This window comes from Anser cygnoides, chromosome 5, assembly GCF_040182565.1.
Source record: "Anser cygnoides isolate HZ-2024a breed goose chromosome 5, Taihu_goose_T2T_genome, whole genome shotgun sequence".
Lineage (NCBI taxonomy): Eukaryota > Metazoa > Chordata > Aves > Anseriformes > Anatidae > Anser > Anser cygnoides.
In genome coordinates, this window is record NC_089877.1 from 3,279,209 (window position 1) to 3,297,627 (window position 18,419).

At 46.6% G+C, this 18,419-nt stretch overlaps 1 protein-coding gene across 2 annotated transcripts in view; it reads left to right on the plus strand.

Moving 5' to 3' along the window:
* The window catches only part of NRIP3 (nuclear receptor interacting protein 3), a 29,722-nt gene extending 20,914 nt beyond the window's left edge, over positions 1–8,808 (plus strand). For both annotated transcript variants that reach the window (XM_013189046.3, XM_013189045.3), the window contains exons 2-7: positions 567–746; positions 1,680–1,762; positions 4,144–4,283; positions 4,783–4,835; positions 4,935–5,032; positions 6,308–8,808. In XM_013189046.3, coding sequence (XP_013044500.1) covers positions 567–746; positions 1,680–1,762; positions 4,144–4,283; positions 4,783–4,835; positions 4,935–5,032; positions 6,308–6,323 — 570 coding nt within the window. In that variant the 3' untranslated portion in view covers positions 6,324–8,808. The remainder of the gene's footprint in view (positions 1–566; positions 747–1,679; positions 1,763–4,143; positions 4,284–4,782; positions 4,836–4,934; positions 5,033–6,307) is intronic.
* Positions 8,809–18,419: the final 9,611 nt, after the last annotated feature.

Here is an 18,419-nt window from a genome sequence, read left to right on the forward strand (position 1 = left end):
TGCATGTCAGCAACACTAGTGCTGAGCCAAGTGTCAGCATCTGTGTTCATTCAGCAGGTCCACAAGCCTTTCCCATACTTACCTAGTACACATAATTGGAAAGGTGATTTGTTACCTCTTAATTTCTCAGAGTTTTGCAGAATTCCTGATGCTGTTATCAGAGATCAAGACAATCAGAGTGGAAACAACACCTTGAAAAGCCTGATTTGTTTTTATTCCTACATGAAACCAAATCCTGAATTTGGAAAAAGAAAGACATGCCTCCAAATTCTGGTTAATATTTTTGAAAAGGGTTATTCCCTCACCAGTGCAAAGTAGTTCTCTTTAATCAAAGCCATGTTCAGAGCTAGCACAAGAACAAATGGGTACAGTCTAGGACGAATACATGCAGTCTGGAAATCAGGGGAAATTTTCCAGTCATTGTGAGGGAAGACTTTGGGGCAGCCCTCCAGTGAGATCAGTGCTGACCCAGGGGCACCGAAGGATCATGCAGCAGGCTGGCAGTGCGTGTCACTTTGTAGCTTTCCACTGACTTCACCCTGCTCTCTTTTTGTGTTTCCTTAAAGCAACCACACAATATCCTGCAGAGACGCTTAATGGAGACAAATTTATCAAAACTGCGAAGCAGCCGGGGCAGCTGGTCTCTGAAGAGTGACATCTCAGCACAGACCAATAAGCTGAATCAAACCAAACTGGGCAGCTCAAGGAAAGTGGAGGATGAGGAGTTCATAGTGGTGAGCTGCCAGGTAATATTCCACAGCCTTCTGGTTTATTTTTTTTCCTCCAGATTTTATTTTTGACAGCCTCACGCGATGTTCTTGTTTTCCTTGTTTCTTGATTAGGGATATTAGCTTAAGGCATTATTTTGACAAAACCCTGTTTAGTTCTGGAAGAGAAAAGCAGTCATTTTCAGCAGTGAAATAAAAACCTATTGCTATTTAGCCGCCATCTCCTCCTACGTGAGTAATGGCACCAGCTCTGCATCACCAGAGCTTTGCAGCAGCCTTAGAGGTGGGCGCGTGCAGCTCATGGGTTGCCCAGGGCTGCACTGCTCTGGTGCCCTCACAGCCCTGGGGCTGCCATGGCATGAACACCCAAGCATCACAGAGAAAACTGGTCTGGTGGATGCCTTCCCTTGGACATCAGGCTGTAGAGAGCAGCAAGGCTGGGGGAGCACACTGAAATGCTGAGGAGTTGTCAAATCTCTGGCAAATCCCTGTGCTCACAGCCTGTCTGTTTTCCTTAAGTGCCATCCATCTTTCCTTTCCCCAAAAGTAATTCCACATTTCTTCTCTTTACCCCATACTCTCATTTTTCTTGCTCCAAAGCATCCTCTTGTACCATACACCAGGTCTAGCAGCTAATCTGACCTATAGGGTGCCAAGGAGATACCAAGGCCAGCATATGCAACCGGACCCCTCAGTACCCAGCACCATGTTATTTAGTAGCCCCGGCTTTTTCAAAAAGACGTTTAACAGCCGGCTCCCGTTTACTGGGATGGACAAGGTGATGTGCTAATGCTGGTGATCCTGTGGGGCTTGTGCATGTGGTAGAGCGTGCCCTAAGACACAGCTTGCAGGGGACAAGGAAGGTATGGGCTGGTGTAAGGAAACACTCGTGCTTCTGCATTCCTCCTTCACTCCCACATGTTGTCTCCCATCTCTGCTTGCTCCTCACAGTGCGCTGGGAAGGAGCTGAAGGCCGTGGTGGACACCGGCTTGCAGCACAACCTGATGTCGTCCGCCTGCCTGGACAGGCTGGGGTAAATGTCCGCTCCGGTGGGCTGGGCCTTGTTCTGCGGAAACACATGGTGCCTGGCAGTGCTTCGTGGGGCTGGGGCTTTGCTTCAAAGTGGTGCTGGTCAAGATGAAAGGTGGTGCTTTGGGCGAGCACTTGGAATTTTTTCAGTGCCTGTTTGTCGTTGTGTTTGTGGTGAAACACAGAAGTTGTCTCTTGCCTTCAGTGTCCTTGGAGGAAAGTAAAGTCCCCAGAGTCCAGCTCAGCTCTGCGGGGCTGCACTGCGGAGCATGGACCTTGCTGCTGGCTGCATTTGCTCCAGTGCTGGTTATAAAGCATCTGTATGGTTGTGTACAGGTGTGTGCTCTAAATGAGGTGTCTGGCGCTACTTGCAATAGCAGACTGCTCCCTGCTGAAGGGAAGGGAAATAGATGTTAAAGAACTGACTGAGCCATTCAAAGCAAAAGCCCTGCTGATCTCTGGGGAATGGAATCAGGCATCCGTTCACAGGGCATCAAGGAGCTTTTGGCCATTAATTCCTATGCAGGCACTGCTTTTTATTGCTAACTTGCAACAGTTATGCAAAAACTACTACAAACTGTGAAGCAACTCAGCCTTGTTTATGGATTATAACAGTGTGTGTGGAGGGGTTTCATCCTGCAAGATATTACACTGGCTGCTCAGCATGTCCTAGCTGTATGCTGATGGCCTGTGACAGTCCATATACTGCCCATGTCACCCATGCTGATCCTGTGCATTTTTATTTTTTTTTGCAACACTGCTCAGCTTCAGAAACCACGTGCAGGGACTGACCCTGGCAGGACCCGGCTCTAGCTGACATGCACCAGCAGGACTGCCTTTCCACCAGCTTCTTGCAGCTCCTTTGCTGTTTGTGTTTGCAGTGACAAAAGCTAAAGCCAGATTAACCAAGCAGCTTAAAAAATGGGGCTTTGATGCCCGGCTTTTTCTGCCTTCTCTGTGGTAGGCCCTGTGCAACAACAGGCACTGCTCTGGCACGTTTTACTTCAAAGCAGTCTAGTGCACGTGGCGATGATAAAACATGAGTTTTGTTTAAATTCAGCCCTGGAAAGCAGTGGGGAAGAGACTTGCTGAGCGTGCTTGTTCCTGCTGGGGCTGTAGGGCCTCACAGGATGCTGTGCTGAATGCTGCTGCCCGCAGGTCAGGCTTGGGGGCTCTGGGGTTGGGTTCCTGCTGTCTCTTCTGGGGTCTTGGCAGGATGAGTGTGCCTGAGGCATAAGCTTTTTAAAAATCTGTGTGTTGTCATTGTGCTTTTTGAGGTCTTTCTCTTGCCTTTAAGGATAGCTCTCAGGTCACTGCAGTGCAAGAAATCCTCCTTGGGTGTAGGACTGAACAGCAAGGCTGTGCTTGGGGGCTTATGGAGGGGAACAGAGACCCAAGCCTGCATGTCTTCCCTCAAGTTGCTAGAGAAGCCGCTGGGAAATGCCTACTCCAGAACAGTTTTGGAGCAGAACAAGCCAGCTCAGGGTCAAGGAGACAATAAACTTCTTGATGTGCTCCTGACAGCATTTTCAAGGCTTGTCTCTAAGTAAAGAGTCAGAGGGGATCCAGATTGTTCTCTTTGCTGCCTCTCCTGGTCTTTGTACTTGTGCTGAATGATGTGGGCAGCCCTAACCTCAGCACTGGCATCTCTGTCTCTCTGAATAGACCAAAATAAATGCAGCTTTTACCTGAGAGAGACATTACTGTCTGGCTGGTTTTCCATTAGATTCTAGTTCAGTTTAAAAGACGAATTAAAGCTAAATAATTAATCAGCATTGTCAGAATAGTTCTTGGAGCACAGACAGAAGAAATTACTGTACTTGAGATATTTGTGACACCTTTTTTTCTTTTCTCGGGCTGAATGTGATTTATATGTCACAGCTTCCTCTGAAGAGAGCCAGCAGTAGTATCTGCTAATAAGCATGCATTACACACATTGCACTAGCTGTAAGGCATGGAGACAAAATGTTGTTATCTCAACTGATGGAAGTCAACATAGAGCATCACTTGCTTCCTCCAACACTAAATTAGAAGCAATTTTAGATCAGGAGCTTTCTAAGTCTTGGGGAAATGTAAAACAAAAGATTCCTTAGGTAAAAAGAACTCACAAGTTGTGAGTTACATTCAGAGTTCGCTTAAAACAAGGTCTGACTTGACCCCATGGCTGCATCTTGGGATTGTGCTATGAACTGAAGTGGGTACGAGCTGCTGACTATACACAGAACATCACAGAAAACCTGCCAAGACAGCAGCTTCTGTTAGCAGCCTGGTAATATGAACAAGCTAAGAGCACTTCAAGTCTGAGTACCCTTCAAATGCAGTTTGCTCCTCCCCAGATGGGCTGAACTGTGGCTGTTTCATGTCAGAAGTGTCTTCAACGTGCAGGTTAAAGGAGCATCTTGAAGCACTTCCCAGTGAGGAGGAGGCAATTTCATTACCACACAATGAGAGGGTCATTGGCCAAATTGACCATCTGGTCCTGACGGTGGGAGCGGTCCGCGTGGAGTGCGCTGCGCTCGTTGTGGGTGAGTGCTCATCTGATGCTTTGGGTGTGAGCTCCACTGGGGGTACCCTGAGGGAAAACATGAAACTTCAGGAAACACATTAAAATTCAAATAGAATTACTTCTGTTCTTGATATTGTGTTACATTAATTCCTGGATTGATACTCCGGGCTGAATGCTTATGTGCAGACCGGCCACAGCAAGTTGGAGGGAGGCTGGCCACGGACCTTGACTTCCCTGGCATGGTCTGTGCTCAGCCGTTTGGCTGGGCAGTGGGTGCGGGAGGGAGGGAGGATCTGCTCAGCAGGGCTGTGCTGATAGCACCAAGCTTGCTCTCTGCCATGTGTCCATGTCTCCCTTGCCTTTCCTCATTTACCTATGTTCCCCTCCAGAGTAATTGAATCCCTTTATAGGCTGGGTTTTGGTTAGCAGAGAAGCCATCAAGGAAGGGTGTAGATACTCTATAGAAAGCCATGGGAAATCATTTTGAATGTATAAATCCAAATGTTCCTATTTTTCAGAAGACAATGAGAAATCCTTCTCCTTTGGCCTGCAGACACTGAAATCCCTGAAGGTAAAAGTTTTCTAGTAGGGCTTTTACCCATGCTGGAGAAGCTGGGACCACTGTGAATTGCAGCTTTCCCTCTTACATGAATACATTTATTCTTTACAGTGTGTCATAAACATGGAGAAGCACCATCTTGTTCTGGGGAAGACGGACAGGGAAGAAATCCCATTCGTGGACAGCATCAGCGCTGGGATGGGAGAGCAGTAAGTTTGCTGTGCAGCAGGGCTGCATGGGGCTGTCCAGGCTGGCGGGCAGTGCCACACAGCCGGGCTGCACAGGGGCAGGCAGACCCTGGCTGCAGGTGAGATGGAGCTCACCAGCACAAGCAGAAACTGTTTTTGATGACTCATTGAGTTTTGAAGCAGAGCCCCTGGATTTTTCAGAAGCCTTTCTCAGCTTCTGCTTTTTCTCTGGTAAACGTTGCACAGTAAGGGGGATGTCTGCAAAAATCATGCTTAGGGAAATAGCTCAGAAAATATACTGAGGTCATTAGGAGGTCTCCTTGAGCATTGCTTTTTGAGAGCATTCCCAAACAAACATTTTTCTGGAAAATATTTGCAAAGCAAGGCAAACAAATCCACATGACTATTTTACAAAGTGCGGGAGAGAGAGATCCTGCCTGGAGATAACGGTGTTGCCTCTTCTTCCTGCTTTGACCCTGGCTGCTGTTGCTTCTTCAGTTTTATGTCCCCGCAGGAAGACAGTGCTGCCCACTCTGGTACTTCCTTAATGCATGCAATAACTCCCTGATATGTCCTGGGGGCTAATGTTTGCTGACAGCATGAGAAAGCATCTTCGGCAAATGATGTTGGGCAGTACCTTCTCTAGGTGCCCATCATGACCAACCACAGTTATTTCAGAAGCCCTCAAGGGGCCTGGGCAGAAGCAGGTGGGAAGCAGCAGCTCTTCCTCAGCTAACTGTATTTGACTATCTGGGGAGCGAGCGCACTAGGCACGCGCGCACCAGGTTAGGGAGTCAGGGTACCAGTCTTGATTGCTATTAAAGTTGGTATTTCCTGACAGCAAACACTGCCAGGGCTGGAGATGCTGATGTCCTCTCCTACTCTAAGCAAAGGGGGGGGTCCTGGGTGACCCAGGCATCAGGCATGCGATGGGTGGGCGCAAATGTGGGCACTTGATGGCTGGCTGGGCACCTCTCAGGTACCCTGCAGCATGCTCCCGTGGGGACGGGAGCGCACAGGCAGCCCATGACACCTGCCGGCTGTGGCATGTGCTCCTGCTGCAGGGCTTGTTTCCATCACAGGAGGGACGCGATGCCCTGCACAGCACCATAGGGACAGGGCGCTGCAGGGTGAAACACAGGCTGTTTTCCCTGTCTCCTTTGAAATACAAATGAGAGAGGCTTCTTGTAGCTCTGCCGCAACTGCAGCTATGAATTATTTCTTGCTACTGCATTCAAAGCTATTTTTTTTTCCATGTAACAATTCTGATTAAATATATTTTCCTTCCTGTTTCAGCACTTTGGAGGCATAAAGAGAAATTGAAATGCTGTCCCTACACAAGAGCTTGACATCAAAGAAATTCCGTGCAGCTGTTCCAGATGAAACAGCAATGCACTGCTTTGAAAACATTTATACTAGGCTACAGCTTAAGTATAGCTAAATGAAATCTGTTCAGTAGCCAGTAACTTAGAGATATTGTCATGTTTATCTATGGGTTTTGAGAAACAAATGTGTGCTTATTTTCTGGACTTTTCTATATAGTGTTGTCTTTATTACAAACAGTTGGGAAACCTTATGAATTTCTTCTGCTGAGAAAAATAATTTTTATAGTGGCCTCATAAGAGTAATTGTATTTATCTGTGATTAGAGGCTATCAGAATGAAATTTTTATTAATGATTTTTCCAGAGGCTAAGCATTTATATTCACTTAATTGATATTGCCACATTCAAATGGCCATTACCAGGAAGTTACTCATAGTAAAATAACAACACCAATATCATCTATGAATTACAGTTCATCCTGTTAGCCATAGTATTGTTGCTGTGTAATTGGGGACGCAACTGCTGGCTTGATGAGAGAGCAGTTACAAAATTATTCATGGGTTAGGCTCCCCCTTGGGCGGCGTGGCGGCAGCACAGAATCAGCGGTTGAAAGGGCTCCCAGGCTGACCTCCGCAGCCGCCTGCTCGCCGTGGGAGGCGTCCTCCGGCAAGTGGTGCCAGGGCTCACCCTCTCCAGGAAAGTCCCCAGAGGGCTCTTGGCTGTCTCCCTAGAGGGAATAGGCAGGAAAATTAATCATTGTGTTATGCCAAAAAGAAACAAATGAGCGCACAATTGTATTGTCGGGTATGAGAGCAGACATAGAGCCTTATTGCTCCATAAAGAATCACACGCCCTAAAAGCACCCTTGCTTTTCCCCTGCTGCCGCGACTGGTCCCTCGGCTCTGCCTGCATGTCCAGCTTGTAACCCAAAGCACCAGCAGCACCGGGGCTCCGTACCTGTGTGGGGGTTGGACTCCGGTTGTACTTTAATGATGCTGTCAGGAATGCCACAACTTTTTTATCTATTTACAAATCACTGGGGATTTCAAGTACAACATTAACCTTGTCCACCCTCAGGGAAGTCGGAATTTTCACTGGGATAAGCACCTCATTTGGCATTGCTATCCTGGAGCAGCAAGGTTGCTACTTCACATGCTGCTTGCTTGCAGACCAGAACAAATGTACAGTACTGCGTGGAGGAGCCTGACCTTGTACAAAAGCAGCTTTCTAGATTTTTAAAAGCTAATTGGAATTAATTAGTCATCTGCTGAAGGGGCATCTTTGAAATTCAGAGTAATACCCTTGTGATATTCTGTACCCACTGATTTAGAATCACAGAACTGTAGGGGTTGGAAGGGACCTCAAGAGATCATCGGGTCCAACCCCCTGCCAAAGCAGGTTCCCTAGAGCAGGTTGCCCAGGCAGGCGTCCAGACGGACCTTGAATATCTCCAGAGAAGGAGACCCCACAACCTCCCTGGGCAGCCTGTCCTAATGCTCCATCGCCCTCGCCATGAAGAAGTTCTTTCGCATGTTGGTGTGGAACTTCTATGCTCCATTTTGTGGCCATTGCCCCTTGTCCTGTCCCCACAAACCACTGAAAAGAGGTTGGCCAAATCCCTCTGTCTCCCACACTTAAGATATTTGTAAACATTGATAAGATCCCCTCTCAGTCTTCTCTTCTCCAGGCTGAACAGACCCAGGTCTCTCAGCCTTTCCTCATAGGGAAGATGCTCCCGGCCCCGCAACATCTTTGTGGCCCTCCGCTGGACTCTTTCCAGGAGTTCCCTGTGTTTTTTGTACCGGGGAGCCCACAACTGGACACAGTACTCCAGGTGAGGCCTGACCAGGGCAGAGTAGAGGGGGAGGATCTGCTCCCTTGACCTGCTGGCCATGCTTCTTTTTAGGCACGCCAGGATCCCATTGGCCTTCTTGGCCACCAGGGCACACTGCTGGCTCATGATGCCAGCAGGTAACCCCACTGCAGCCAGGTTTGCAATAGCCAATGGTGAGCTGTGGGAGAGCAGCTCCTGCAGTGTGTACCTGAGCAAGGACAGGGTCTGGAGCCCGGCCTGTGCACCAGTTTTAACCCATGCTCAGTAACACAGCTTATGCCTCCAATGGTATCAAAGCTAGAGCTTTATTTCCTGCAGTGGGCTTGAACCTCTCTGCGATAATGAGTATTACTATCAAATCTGGAGTATCTGAATTTTGAGCTATTTTCTATTTTGGTGTTAAGTTTCAGTGCTTTCTCTACATATAGTATTTTATATAACACAGCTATATGTATATACATACAGGGTTGAGCTGCCTAGAGCAGTCCCACTGATGTGTTGTAGAGAGATTTCACTAAATATGAAATATATTTGATGATTTTATAAGCTATGAGTTTGGTATTTTGGTACTTCTTTCTGTGCTCATTGCTGTGCTAAATGTCAAATTAAATCTAAATAAAGTTTAATTGTTATTGCTGTTTATTTCCTTGTATCCTGGATATGCCAATTATTTGTTTTCAGTGCACTTATCTACTGAGAATAGGAGTTTATTTAAATCTTTACCCTGATGGGGCTCTATGGTGCTTTTGTGATTGTCAGGAATTGATTTCATGCTGTACAGAGACTGGCAGCTGAGATGCACTAAGTAAGCAGGCTAAATGGCACGCAGCATGCTCCTGGTAAAATGCGAGCATTTGGAATCGCAGCCTTTTATTACTGTGCATCTCCCTCCTAAGGGATGCATGAAACCCAGCTTGTGCTGCTTGAGATTTGCCTTTTGAAAAGATGAGTTTGCTTCTGCCATGTTTATCTAGCTCACTGGGGCAGTACAAGCCAGTTTAGTGGAATATGGATGAGCCTAAACTTTATGAGACTAGGAAACGGAAGTGATCAGAGCAAAAGACACCAGGTAAGTCACGGTGCCTTTCTCGGAGTGCCAGGTTCCCTGGGTGCTTGCTCCTGCTCATCCCCAGTACTGGTGGGGCAACCTCTCCCCTGCCGCCTCCTGGTGAGGGTCCAGGAGCAGAGAAGAGGGCAGTGCCTGGAATGAGATGGACTCAGGAGATGAAAAGTCATTTGTGAGTGGATGTTATGAGAAGCCCTGGGGCAGACTGCTCCCTGAGCAGTCTAAGGGAAAATGTCCAAGGGAAAGTCTAAGGGAAAATGTCCAAGGCCAATTGCTCCTTGGTCAAAGGGCTCCACAATGCTGGTGCTCACCTGATGCTTCTAAACATTTTACATGGAGATAAACATTTTACATGGAGATAAACATTTTACATGCTTCTAAACATTTTACATGGAGATAAATCTCTGCTTCTCTCCATTATCTCCCAGGCTGGTGGTAGCCCGAAGGCCGCTGTAGGAAGGAGCACGCATCTGTGCAGGGCTGTCAGCACCACATGTGCACCTGGGAGACTGGCGAGGGGCGGTGGGATAAACGCCTCACTCCATCGCCCTGCACTCCCTTCCTTGCTGTGTCAGTGCAGAGCAGGTACAGTGCCCACCGCCCAGTTTAATACTTTCTGGCCTGGCTGCACCACACAGCACTACGGAGAGCAATGCCTGGGATGCTGCTGTAGCATGTCCTGTGATCGCAGTGGAAACGCTGCGGATGCTGCTGGAGCCAGCCCTACAGTAACATTATTCACAGGCGTTTTATATCCTGCTGAGCTCCACCAACAGATTTTTTTTGTAGCCTCTGCCAGCAGAACAGCTGATGAGCCGAAATCTGCCGGGGTGTTTCTCTACAACTATCTGCAGGGTAATCTGTTATCTAATAGTTCTCTGAGGAGGCCTGTTTTATAGGCTTTTCTATTATTGTTTTGCTGATGATAATATGATGCTCAACATGTTGTGAAAACAAAGCTGATTCGAGTGTCTCAGAAGCAAATAACCAGATGACATTTCAACACAAACATGCGTCTTAGGGCTGTACGTTGCTTGGTTTGTTTTATGGGGCAAGCATCAGTTCAGGTCTATGTTCTTTATCACCTGCTGGCTTAAAAGATGGAGGGATAGCACTGGGTTTCTATCAGGTGAAAGGCCCTGAAACACCAGGGCTCACGTGGGATACACTGGTTTCTAATCCCAGTATGAAAGACTCTGGCTAACTTTAGCTTGACATATTTTGTGTGTCACTGTTTGGCTTTTCAACAGCTTTTGCACCTTTCCCTCAAAAGCCAGCTCCTGCTTCCTGACAGGCAGTATTGCTTCCTGATTTCCACAGTCAACCCCCAGGCTGTGCAGCCCTGGTGCTAGTGCTGCCATGTGCTGATCCCTTCCTCCTCTGTTAATAACTACATTGCTGATGAAAAATTAAGCCTCTTAGAGACAACACTGTAGGTATCAGTGACATTTCACTAGAGATGGTATTGCTGAAAAGGCAATTGATTTAATAATTTTGTTACTAGAGTGGTGCTGCCACTTCCCCAGGATGAGACTTCATCGTTCTCAAAGTGGGAGGGAAAGCAGTCAATAACCTAAAAATACCATGAGTTCAGAAATAACTGGGTGTCACACCAGCAGGGGAACCAGTCGGGGAATGCTCCTGAGTTTTCTTTTTTTTTTTTTTTTTTCTTCTTTTTCTCTCTTTCTTTTTTTAATGTGGCAGGATGGGTATCTGGGGTTTGTGAGAGCCCCCCACCAGGATACGCAGCTGAACTCTCCAGAAAACCACCCTGGCTCATACGAGAGAAAGAGGTGTGAAGATGCACACTCACTAAATGTACCCCCCCCCGGCACCCTAGAAAGAGGTGTCGTCTGCAGGAGCCCTTTTCAGCCCTGCACGTCACCTCTGCTGCTCACGCATTCCCATGCGTGAGACCTGGACCCAGGCTGCTGCAACCCCTCTGTGCTCTACCAAAACAGCGGGCACGAGGGGCCACTGGCGGTACCCCTGACTCACGGTGTGCAACTGGCCACTGCATTTCCCAGGCCATGCCAGCTGGAGAGCATCTTAATGGCAATGCAGACAACGTGGAAATGGACTGCTGAAGTGAAATAGCAATATTGAGAATGATGTTCTCAATGAGAAAAGAAAAAAATTGTGTTACTATAAACTCCAGTCCTCTGTTCCTCCACAAACAGCTCAGATGGAGCAAGGGCAGTTACCAGGCACTCAATAGCTGGAAAACACACTGACTCATGGGGGAACACGTGAGAGCTCGAGGGCAAGCAGGCTCCATGTGAGAAACTGTGCCACAGCAGCTGGCTCTGGCTATTCATTTGAAAAGAAAATATATATTTGGGATTGAATCATCAATCTTCCCTATTTCAAAAAATGTTTCAAAATACCTGAGCAAAGTGAAGTCTATCATGAATGCACTGAGCCTAGTGACCTGCTTTTATTCAGGCCAGCAGGGATCAGGACACTGGAGAAATGATCAGGATTTTGTTGGTGTGGAGATGGCAGGAGAACTACTCTGTGCAGGTGTGGAGAGGGAAAGAGAATGCCTTAAAGAGGGCAAAACATGACTTAAAGCTGGTGCAACAGGGGAAACAGGTCTTGATGGTGCGGGCGACTGTGGCTCTGGTAAAGTAGGGCTGTTGTGCACTGTGCCCCTGTTTGGCATTCTGGTTCAGTGCGTTTAAAGAATAAATCTGTGGTTTTTAAACCCCTTACTCATAGAGAGCTTCTTGACTGAAAGCATCATGATGCCTCTTGGTTTAGGCTTCAGTGACATATTTAGGATTGACTTTTCAGGCTTACAGAAGGCAAAAATGAGATTTTTGTTCCTCCAGAAGGAGATGGCCATGTAGTTTTAAGAACAAATTACATATGAGGGCTAATTAGCTTGATATTTACAGTTTAGCATTTCCCTAGATAAATTTTTTCCAAGTGAGATCACATTTTGTTGCAAGGAAGCTTCTGCATAGCATCCCTGTCTGCCTATTACTTTGTGTGCTATGCTATTACGGTCATGAGCCACTTTCCAGAGTCCTGTGCAGTGCCTTCCAATTAAGTAATGAGTGAAGCAAAGATTCTGCATAGGGGTTAGCTGTGAGGGCTGAGACACCTCTCACTGGGCTCTTTGTGGCCCAGGTCAATGTTTTCACAGCTGGGAAAAGCCTCGTAGGAGGAGTTTGCTGCCCAGCACCGCTTTCACCAGGGGAAACACTGTTGTCTGCTCAGTGCAGACGAGCTCTGGAAAGGTCATGCTAATGAGGGGAAGGACACCACGCAGGCAAGGAGTTTATTTCCTCCTCCAGGGTTAAAGCCTGGCTAAATAATTTGCTGCCTGAGCATGCTGTGGGCACAGGCCATGGCTGACAGGCTGGGGGAAGGACATGGGGCAGGACGTGGCCATCAGCTGCGTGCCCTGCTGCAGGAGCTCCCTCATCACCTGTGCCATGAGGGTGCCGTGGGGCTGCGCAGCAGAGCAGCACATGCCATTCCCCAGGGGCAGGCAGATGAAGAGAGAAAGGCAAAGCTTGGTTTGACAGGGGGTGGCTATTTTTCTTCAGTGTTATTTGGGTGACATTTACCTCTCTGCAATCTCCCCCCTCTCCTGCCAGGCTCATTTCCCACCCTGCGGAGTGTCCCCTGGCAGGAGAGCATCTGACACCTGTGGTGGGCTCCCTGTGCAAGTGCCACCATCCTGACAACTCAAGCCAAAGATGTTATCTAGGTGTCAGTGTGGTGCCAGAGAAGGCTGGACCGTGACCCGGCATGGGAAGGGCACCACCATAAGCGGATTAACTGACTTGGTTAGGGCTGCTCCTGCTCAATGAGAGAAGCAGAGCTTACAGGTCTGCCACACAGCCTCTGCGTGGTCACCTTGCAGCTTTTCCTTCCTGTGCTATTGGAAATCCAAGCATTGTCTAAGTAGTTATCATAAAAAAGGGAAAAGGGGTTCACTTGTACCTATTCAGAGAGCAACTGAATACAGGTCAATAAAACCCACTTGGGGAAACTACTAGTGTAATGAATCCCTATAGCTTGAACAGAGGAGGGATTAATAGGATGCTTTCATTCAAAAATTGTATTAGAGTGTGCTGATTTCTTTGAGCCTACATCAGCTGCTCTCCCTGTGCTTCCGCTCACTGCCATCCTGAATTGAATTAAGGTGATCCAGATGCATCCTATTGCTTTAGGAGAGAATGTGTCTTATTGTTTTCCTGAGAGTCGCAGGTAACTCATGCAAGACGGGCCAGATACAGGAAATTTAAAGCCAAATCCACAGTGATATGAACTGCCACATCACTCTGTCACAGCTGCTCTGAAGTCAGGGGCTATTCCCACAGGCCTGGCGCAGGCGTTTGGTGCATGGCTTTGAAGGAGAAAGGCTTAGGACTCCGTCTGCCACAGAGCAAAGGGATACAATGCACTGACCAGGAGATGGGACCATGGCATGGCTGCAGTTATGCACAACGAATTCTTCACATGCTGTCCACAGTCTTGAACTTCTTTCACTCTTTTAGGTTTTCTTAATTTTTAACAACACATCTGCAACTAACAGGGTTTCTGTGTTTCCCCGCTACTTGCACATCACTGAACTATAAACAGAAGTGGTGATTGGGTATGCAAACAAACCAACCCCAAAGACATGTACATGCACACACACAAACAAATAAACCATTGATTGCTGTAAAGCCTAAAAGCTCCTGTCAGGGCTCCTGTACATTAAACATGATATAAACACAACTGACTCAGTCTCCAGCTTTTGAGGCTGATGAGATAAAATTAGGGCAACTTGGCTAGTGAAGAAGGCAAACATAAGGGCAAAAATAAGGAAACAAAGAGGCTTGAGAAGACATAACTGCATGCAAAAACAATCCGAGAGTGGTGTCAACAATCAGCCATGCCCTCTCCTGTGTGCAAAATGGTGCCTTCCAGAAAGTGCATCCCAGCTGTATTTGGGTGCAGATATAAGAAACCTCCCAAGGAGTTTTGCTCAGTGAACTACCTCTCTGTAATTTCCACTTTACAGGGAGAAAAACAAGCCTGTGTATTTAGCAGAATCTCCTGTGTGTGTTTATTGACTTCCCCAGAGACCATGGGTGCTGTTCAAAACTACCAAACTGTAGACTGTCCCAAATCACTTTCAAAAAAAAGTCCCACCACTCCATCCAGAAAAGGCTCCAAATTTTGATCCTTTTCTTGATGCCACGAAGCTCCTTTCTGCTCTTGATTTAGCCGAATTGGGTGCTCTCATCAGGCAGAGGAAGACAAGAAGCACATGATGTACTGTGCTCTCTGGAGACTGCTAATGATGTTTGATTAATTTTCATTATCAGCATGAACAGTCTTTGGACTTTCTCTGCATCTGTCTTATTTAGAGTTGTCTTTTCTTAGTTAAGTGGCAGCTCCTGCAGACAGTGATCTAATTGTTCCTCAGTACCTGCTTGAAGCAGTTGAACTTAAAGATGGAGCTTGTATAATTTGTTGTACGTATGATTTGGCCTTTGAGGCTCAGATCAAATAAAATGGAATAGCAGATTAACCAGTAATTGAATTAAGTGAAAGGTAATGTGCAGGCTAATGCAGAGCTCACAGAGAGGTTTAGTGGCTGAACAAAACTGTGTAATGTAGTGAATCACAGTATGCATGTTGTCGTCAGCAAGTGGCAGGAGGGACAGCCTTTGAGCTTGGGCACCCAGAACACACAAACTGCTTTCTCTCTACTCAGTCACAGCAGCCCAGGGCACGATGCTGGTGGTGGAGTCAAATGCCCAGGACAGGTTACGTGCTGTCACCTAAGGGCCTTCCAGTATCCTCTGATGCAGAGCAGGAAGCACCTTGTGCTGAGCTGTAAGTGGTGAAGCCAGCTCCACAGCTGGGGTTGAGCAAGGCTTTCGAGTCACCTGAGGAGGGGACGGTCACAGAGAGGTGCAAGGTGGAGGATGCTCAGAGGACTGTGGTGGGAGGCAGCGTGCAGAGGGTCTGGCTTGCTGATGCAGCTGCAATGCCCTGTTACAGGCACTCTCTGCTCCAGAACATCGGGCATGGCATAGCAGCCCATTGCTCACTCCTTGGGTGGAGACAATCTGTTCCCTTTCCTGGCCTTCCTGGGATTACAGCATGCATTTGTGGAAAGAAATACTGAGTAACAGAGAGTGGTACAGTCAGAGCCACAGGGCCCTATGACTACATATGAAAAGTAAAATGATCTTAAAATCTGTACCAGGAAATTGTTTTAAAATATTGAAATTATTAAACTTAAAAAAAAATAATAATATAATCTTCCAACACACTATAGTACTGCACGGGACTGGCAACCAGGTAATTGCTCACTTTTCTCTGCTGCCTCCCAGATTCAATGCCCTGAACTCATCTGTATGTTCCCCACCATCCTTCCTCTGTACAGCCAAGAGAGAGAACCACTGGCTTGACCAACCTGTGTTGGCCCTTTGGGCTCCTGTTGCACTTACAAAGGCCCTCGCCCCAGCACTGCCAGGAGGCATATAGTTTTTGGAACGATGCTCGCCCCTAACAAAACCAGACCTTCCTCTCCACTATAATTTGTCCCAGCAAGTCACTGCCACCTACTACACAAAATCAGGAGTTACTTGAAGTGCTGTTATTTTGTAATTCACTTCAGCATACATGAAGAAACAGGCACACTGTACCCAGAACTAACGAAAACAAATTCAGTCCCTTGAGCAAAACCAGAAGTCATTCCCAATTACCTTACAAAGTAGCAGCACACAGCATAAAACACCGAACTAAACCCAGCCATTCTCTCAGTGTTTGGGTGGTGGGGAGCTTAAGATTTTGTATTCTGACAATCAAAACACCACTCTTTCAGATGGATTTTTTTTTCCATGTAAAACAGTTTTTGTTAATTGGAAGAAGCAGCATTATCAGGGGTTGGAAGTCACTCTCTGGGCACGGCTGTCAGATGTAATGAAGCAGCCAGGGAAGGCTGGTAGGGAGCTGCTTTGCAGAGTGTTGTCATGGGAACGGTGCAACTAGGGCATCCCTTGTCTTCTGTACAAGCTCTGGCAATGTGGTAGCACAAAATTGATGTTGTTCAGCAGGGCTAGGAGGGCCAGCTATTAGGTTTTCCCTAGTAGAGATTTAATCTGAATGAAATCCAAAGGCCAGAATCTCCATTTGTGTGAAAATGGTGGCGCTCCTTTTGAGTTGAATGAAGGAAGACTTTAAGCCAACTGAGCGAGCACCTAGACGTGGCCCTCAGAGGGAAAGGACTGACATTAAAAATATGTAGTGGAACCACAATCTTATCTAAGAACCCTTTGAAACAAGGTCATGTTAAAGAGCAGTTACTGAGGTCCTTGTTTACTTGGATGATTTCACTTGATTTTCACTGTCTGTGCACATTTTAACAGGCTGTTAATTTGGCATTCATAATGGTTAATGGCAGTAAACATACACTCACCTGTACAGGTCTACATATATGAAATTATTAGAAATTTCTTTATGCCTATACGAAATACCTTGTGTAATACCGTAGTTGCTAGGGATAAGCAATGGTTAAGAACAGTTTCCTGGCTGAAGAAGAATGCAGAGATTCCTGCTCTTGCAGTTATACAAAAAATTGATAATATAGATGTTACACCAGAGTTCAGTGACATAGAATAATATGCAATATTCTCAGACTAGATCTGAGAAAGGGTGAAAATACTAACTGAAAAAAAGGTAAAAAAGCTAAACACAATTCATTGCCTCCAAGCTTTCATTTTACTTGCCCAGGTCTGCAGACGAAGTAACGAGCTCCTAATTAAAGCAGGCATCTGTAGTGTAACCGCACTGCTGCTGGCCCAGGCCAGCAAGATGCTGAGTGTATGTTCCTCATTTCCTATTGACACTGAAGTGTGAATGAGGGGCCCACATCCATCCAGGGCTTGCTTGGGGTGCGCTTTGGAAAAGTGACCAAAAATAGCAGGCAAGGGAAGAAAATGGAGCCAACATATGGAGGGTTCCCTGTTTACTTGCTGAGGTTATTGATTAAAGCCCCTCTACTTAGCAACAAGTTTGAGAAAAGTCATGATAAACATTACCACAAAAAGGCCTCTAACTGTATTGTAAGCTTAGCCTTACGTTGCCTTTCATACACGTCTCACTGGCTGTGGAATTCCCATGCATGCTGCAGCAAAGATTTGAATGAAATGGCCAGCATTGGGAAGAGCATGTGCTGGATCCATAGTGACTTCACTTTTAGTGCTGATCCATTTGAATCTAAAATAGCATGGAGTCATTAGAGTAATCCCAGTGTATTACTCTGTATGGGTAAGAAACTGTGGTTCATTTTTGGGCACGGTTGCCTCCCTGAACACATAGCTCTGGTGAAACTCTTCTGCATGCCTCTCCTGAGGAGAAGAAGAGGGGAACAATACAAAGTGTATGGAGTAGTGCTGACCTTGTCTCTCTCATGGATGACCCATGCAGGTTGCCTGAAGTCCCAACATGTTGGGTGTGGTGCAGGCTGTTCGGAAAGTTTGGATTAAATAAATAAATGCAGAAGCTCTTCTTCATGCTCCAAGGGCTGAAGTCTGAGTCATGGACAAAGACTGCAGTTAAGCAGCTGAAGCCCCCTTCTCACCCACAAGCTGATATTCCTTGTGTTTGCAGCACTTCTCCTTTGCTGAAGGAAGGGCCATGCACCAGTAAATACATTGGTAAGAGCATGACCTACGTCACTAACTGAAATTACATGCAGAACGCTGCATGTTCCCCATGTGTGTGATACGGGGAACCAGCTGCTGATAACAAAATGCTCTTGTGTGCATGAGCACAGACTAACCTTGTATTAATAGAGAAGGACCTTGAACTCTTACAGCCCGCAGAAAAGTCAAGTGGATTCACTGAAACAGAAAGATAAAATAGATGCAGAGCTCTTTCAGCACTTCCCTCCATTTGCTTCATATCATAAATATCAATTCAAATATAGAAATGCAGAAGAAAACACAGTTTGCCCAGTCTGTCCTTTCCATATGCATATATTTATGTTGTAAAAGGTTTTACATAACTTCTACCAGCAGATTGCAAAATAATGCCTCCATTATGAAGGGAAGCCACCAGCCATTATATTGCATTACTGTAACATAATGGGTCTCTGAGATGAACTATATTTGGAAAGCTTGCTTTTATTGTAAACCTTCTGCCCCATCTACCCAATGGCATTGATT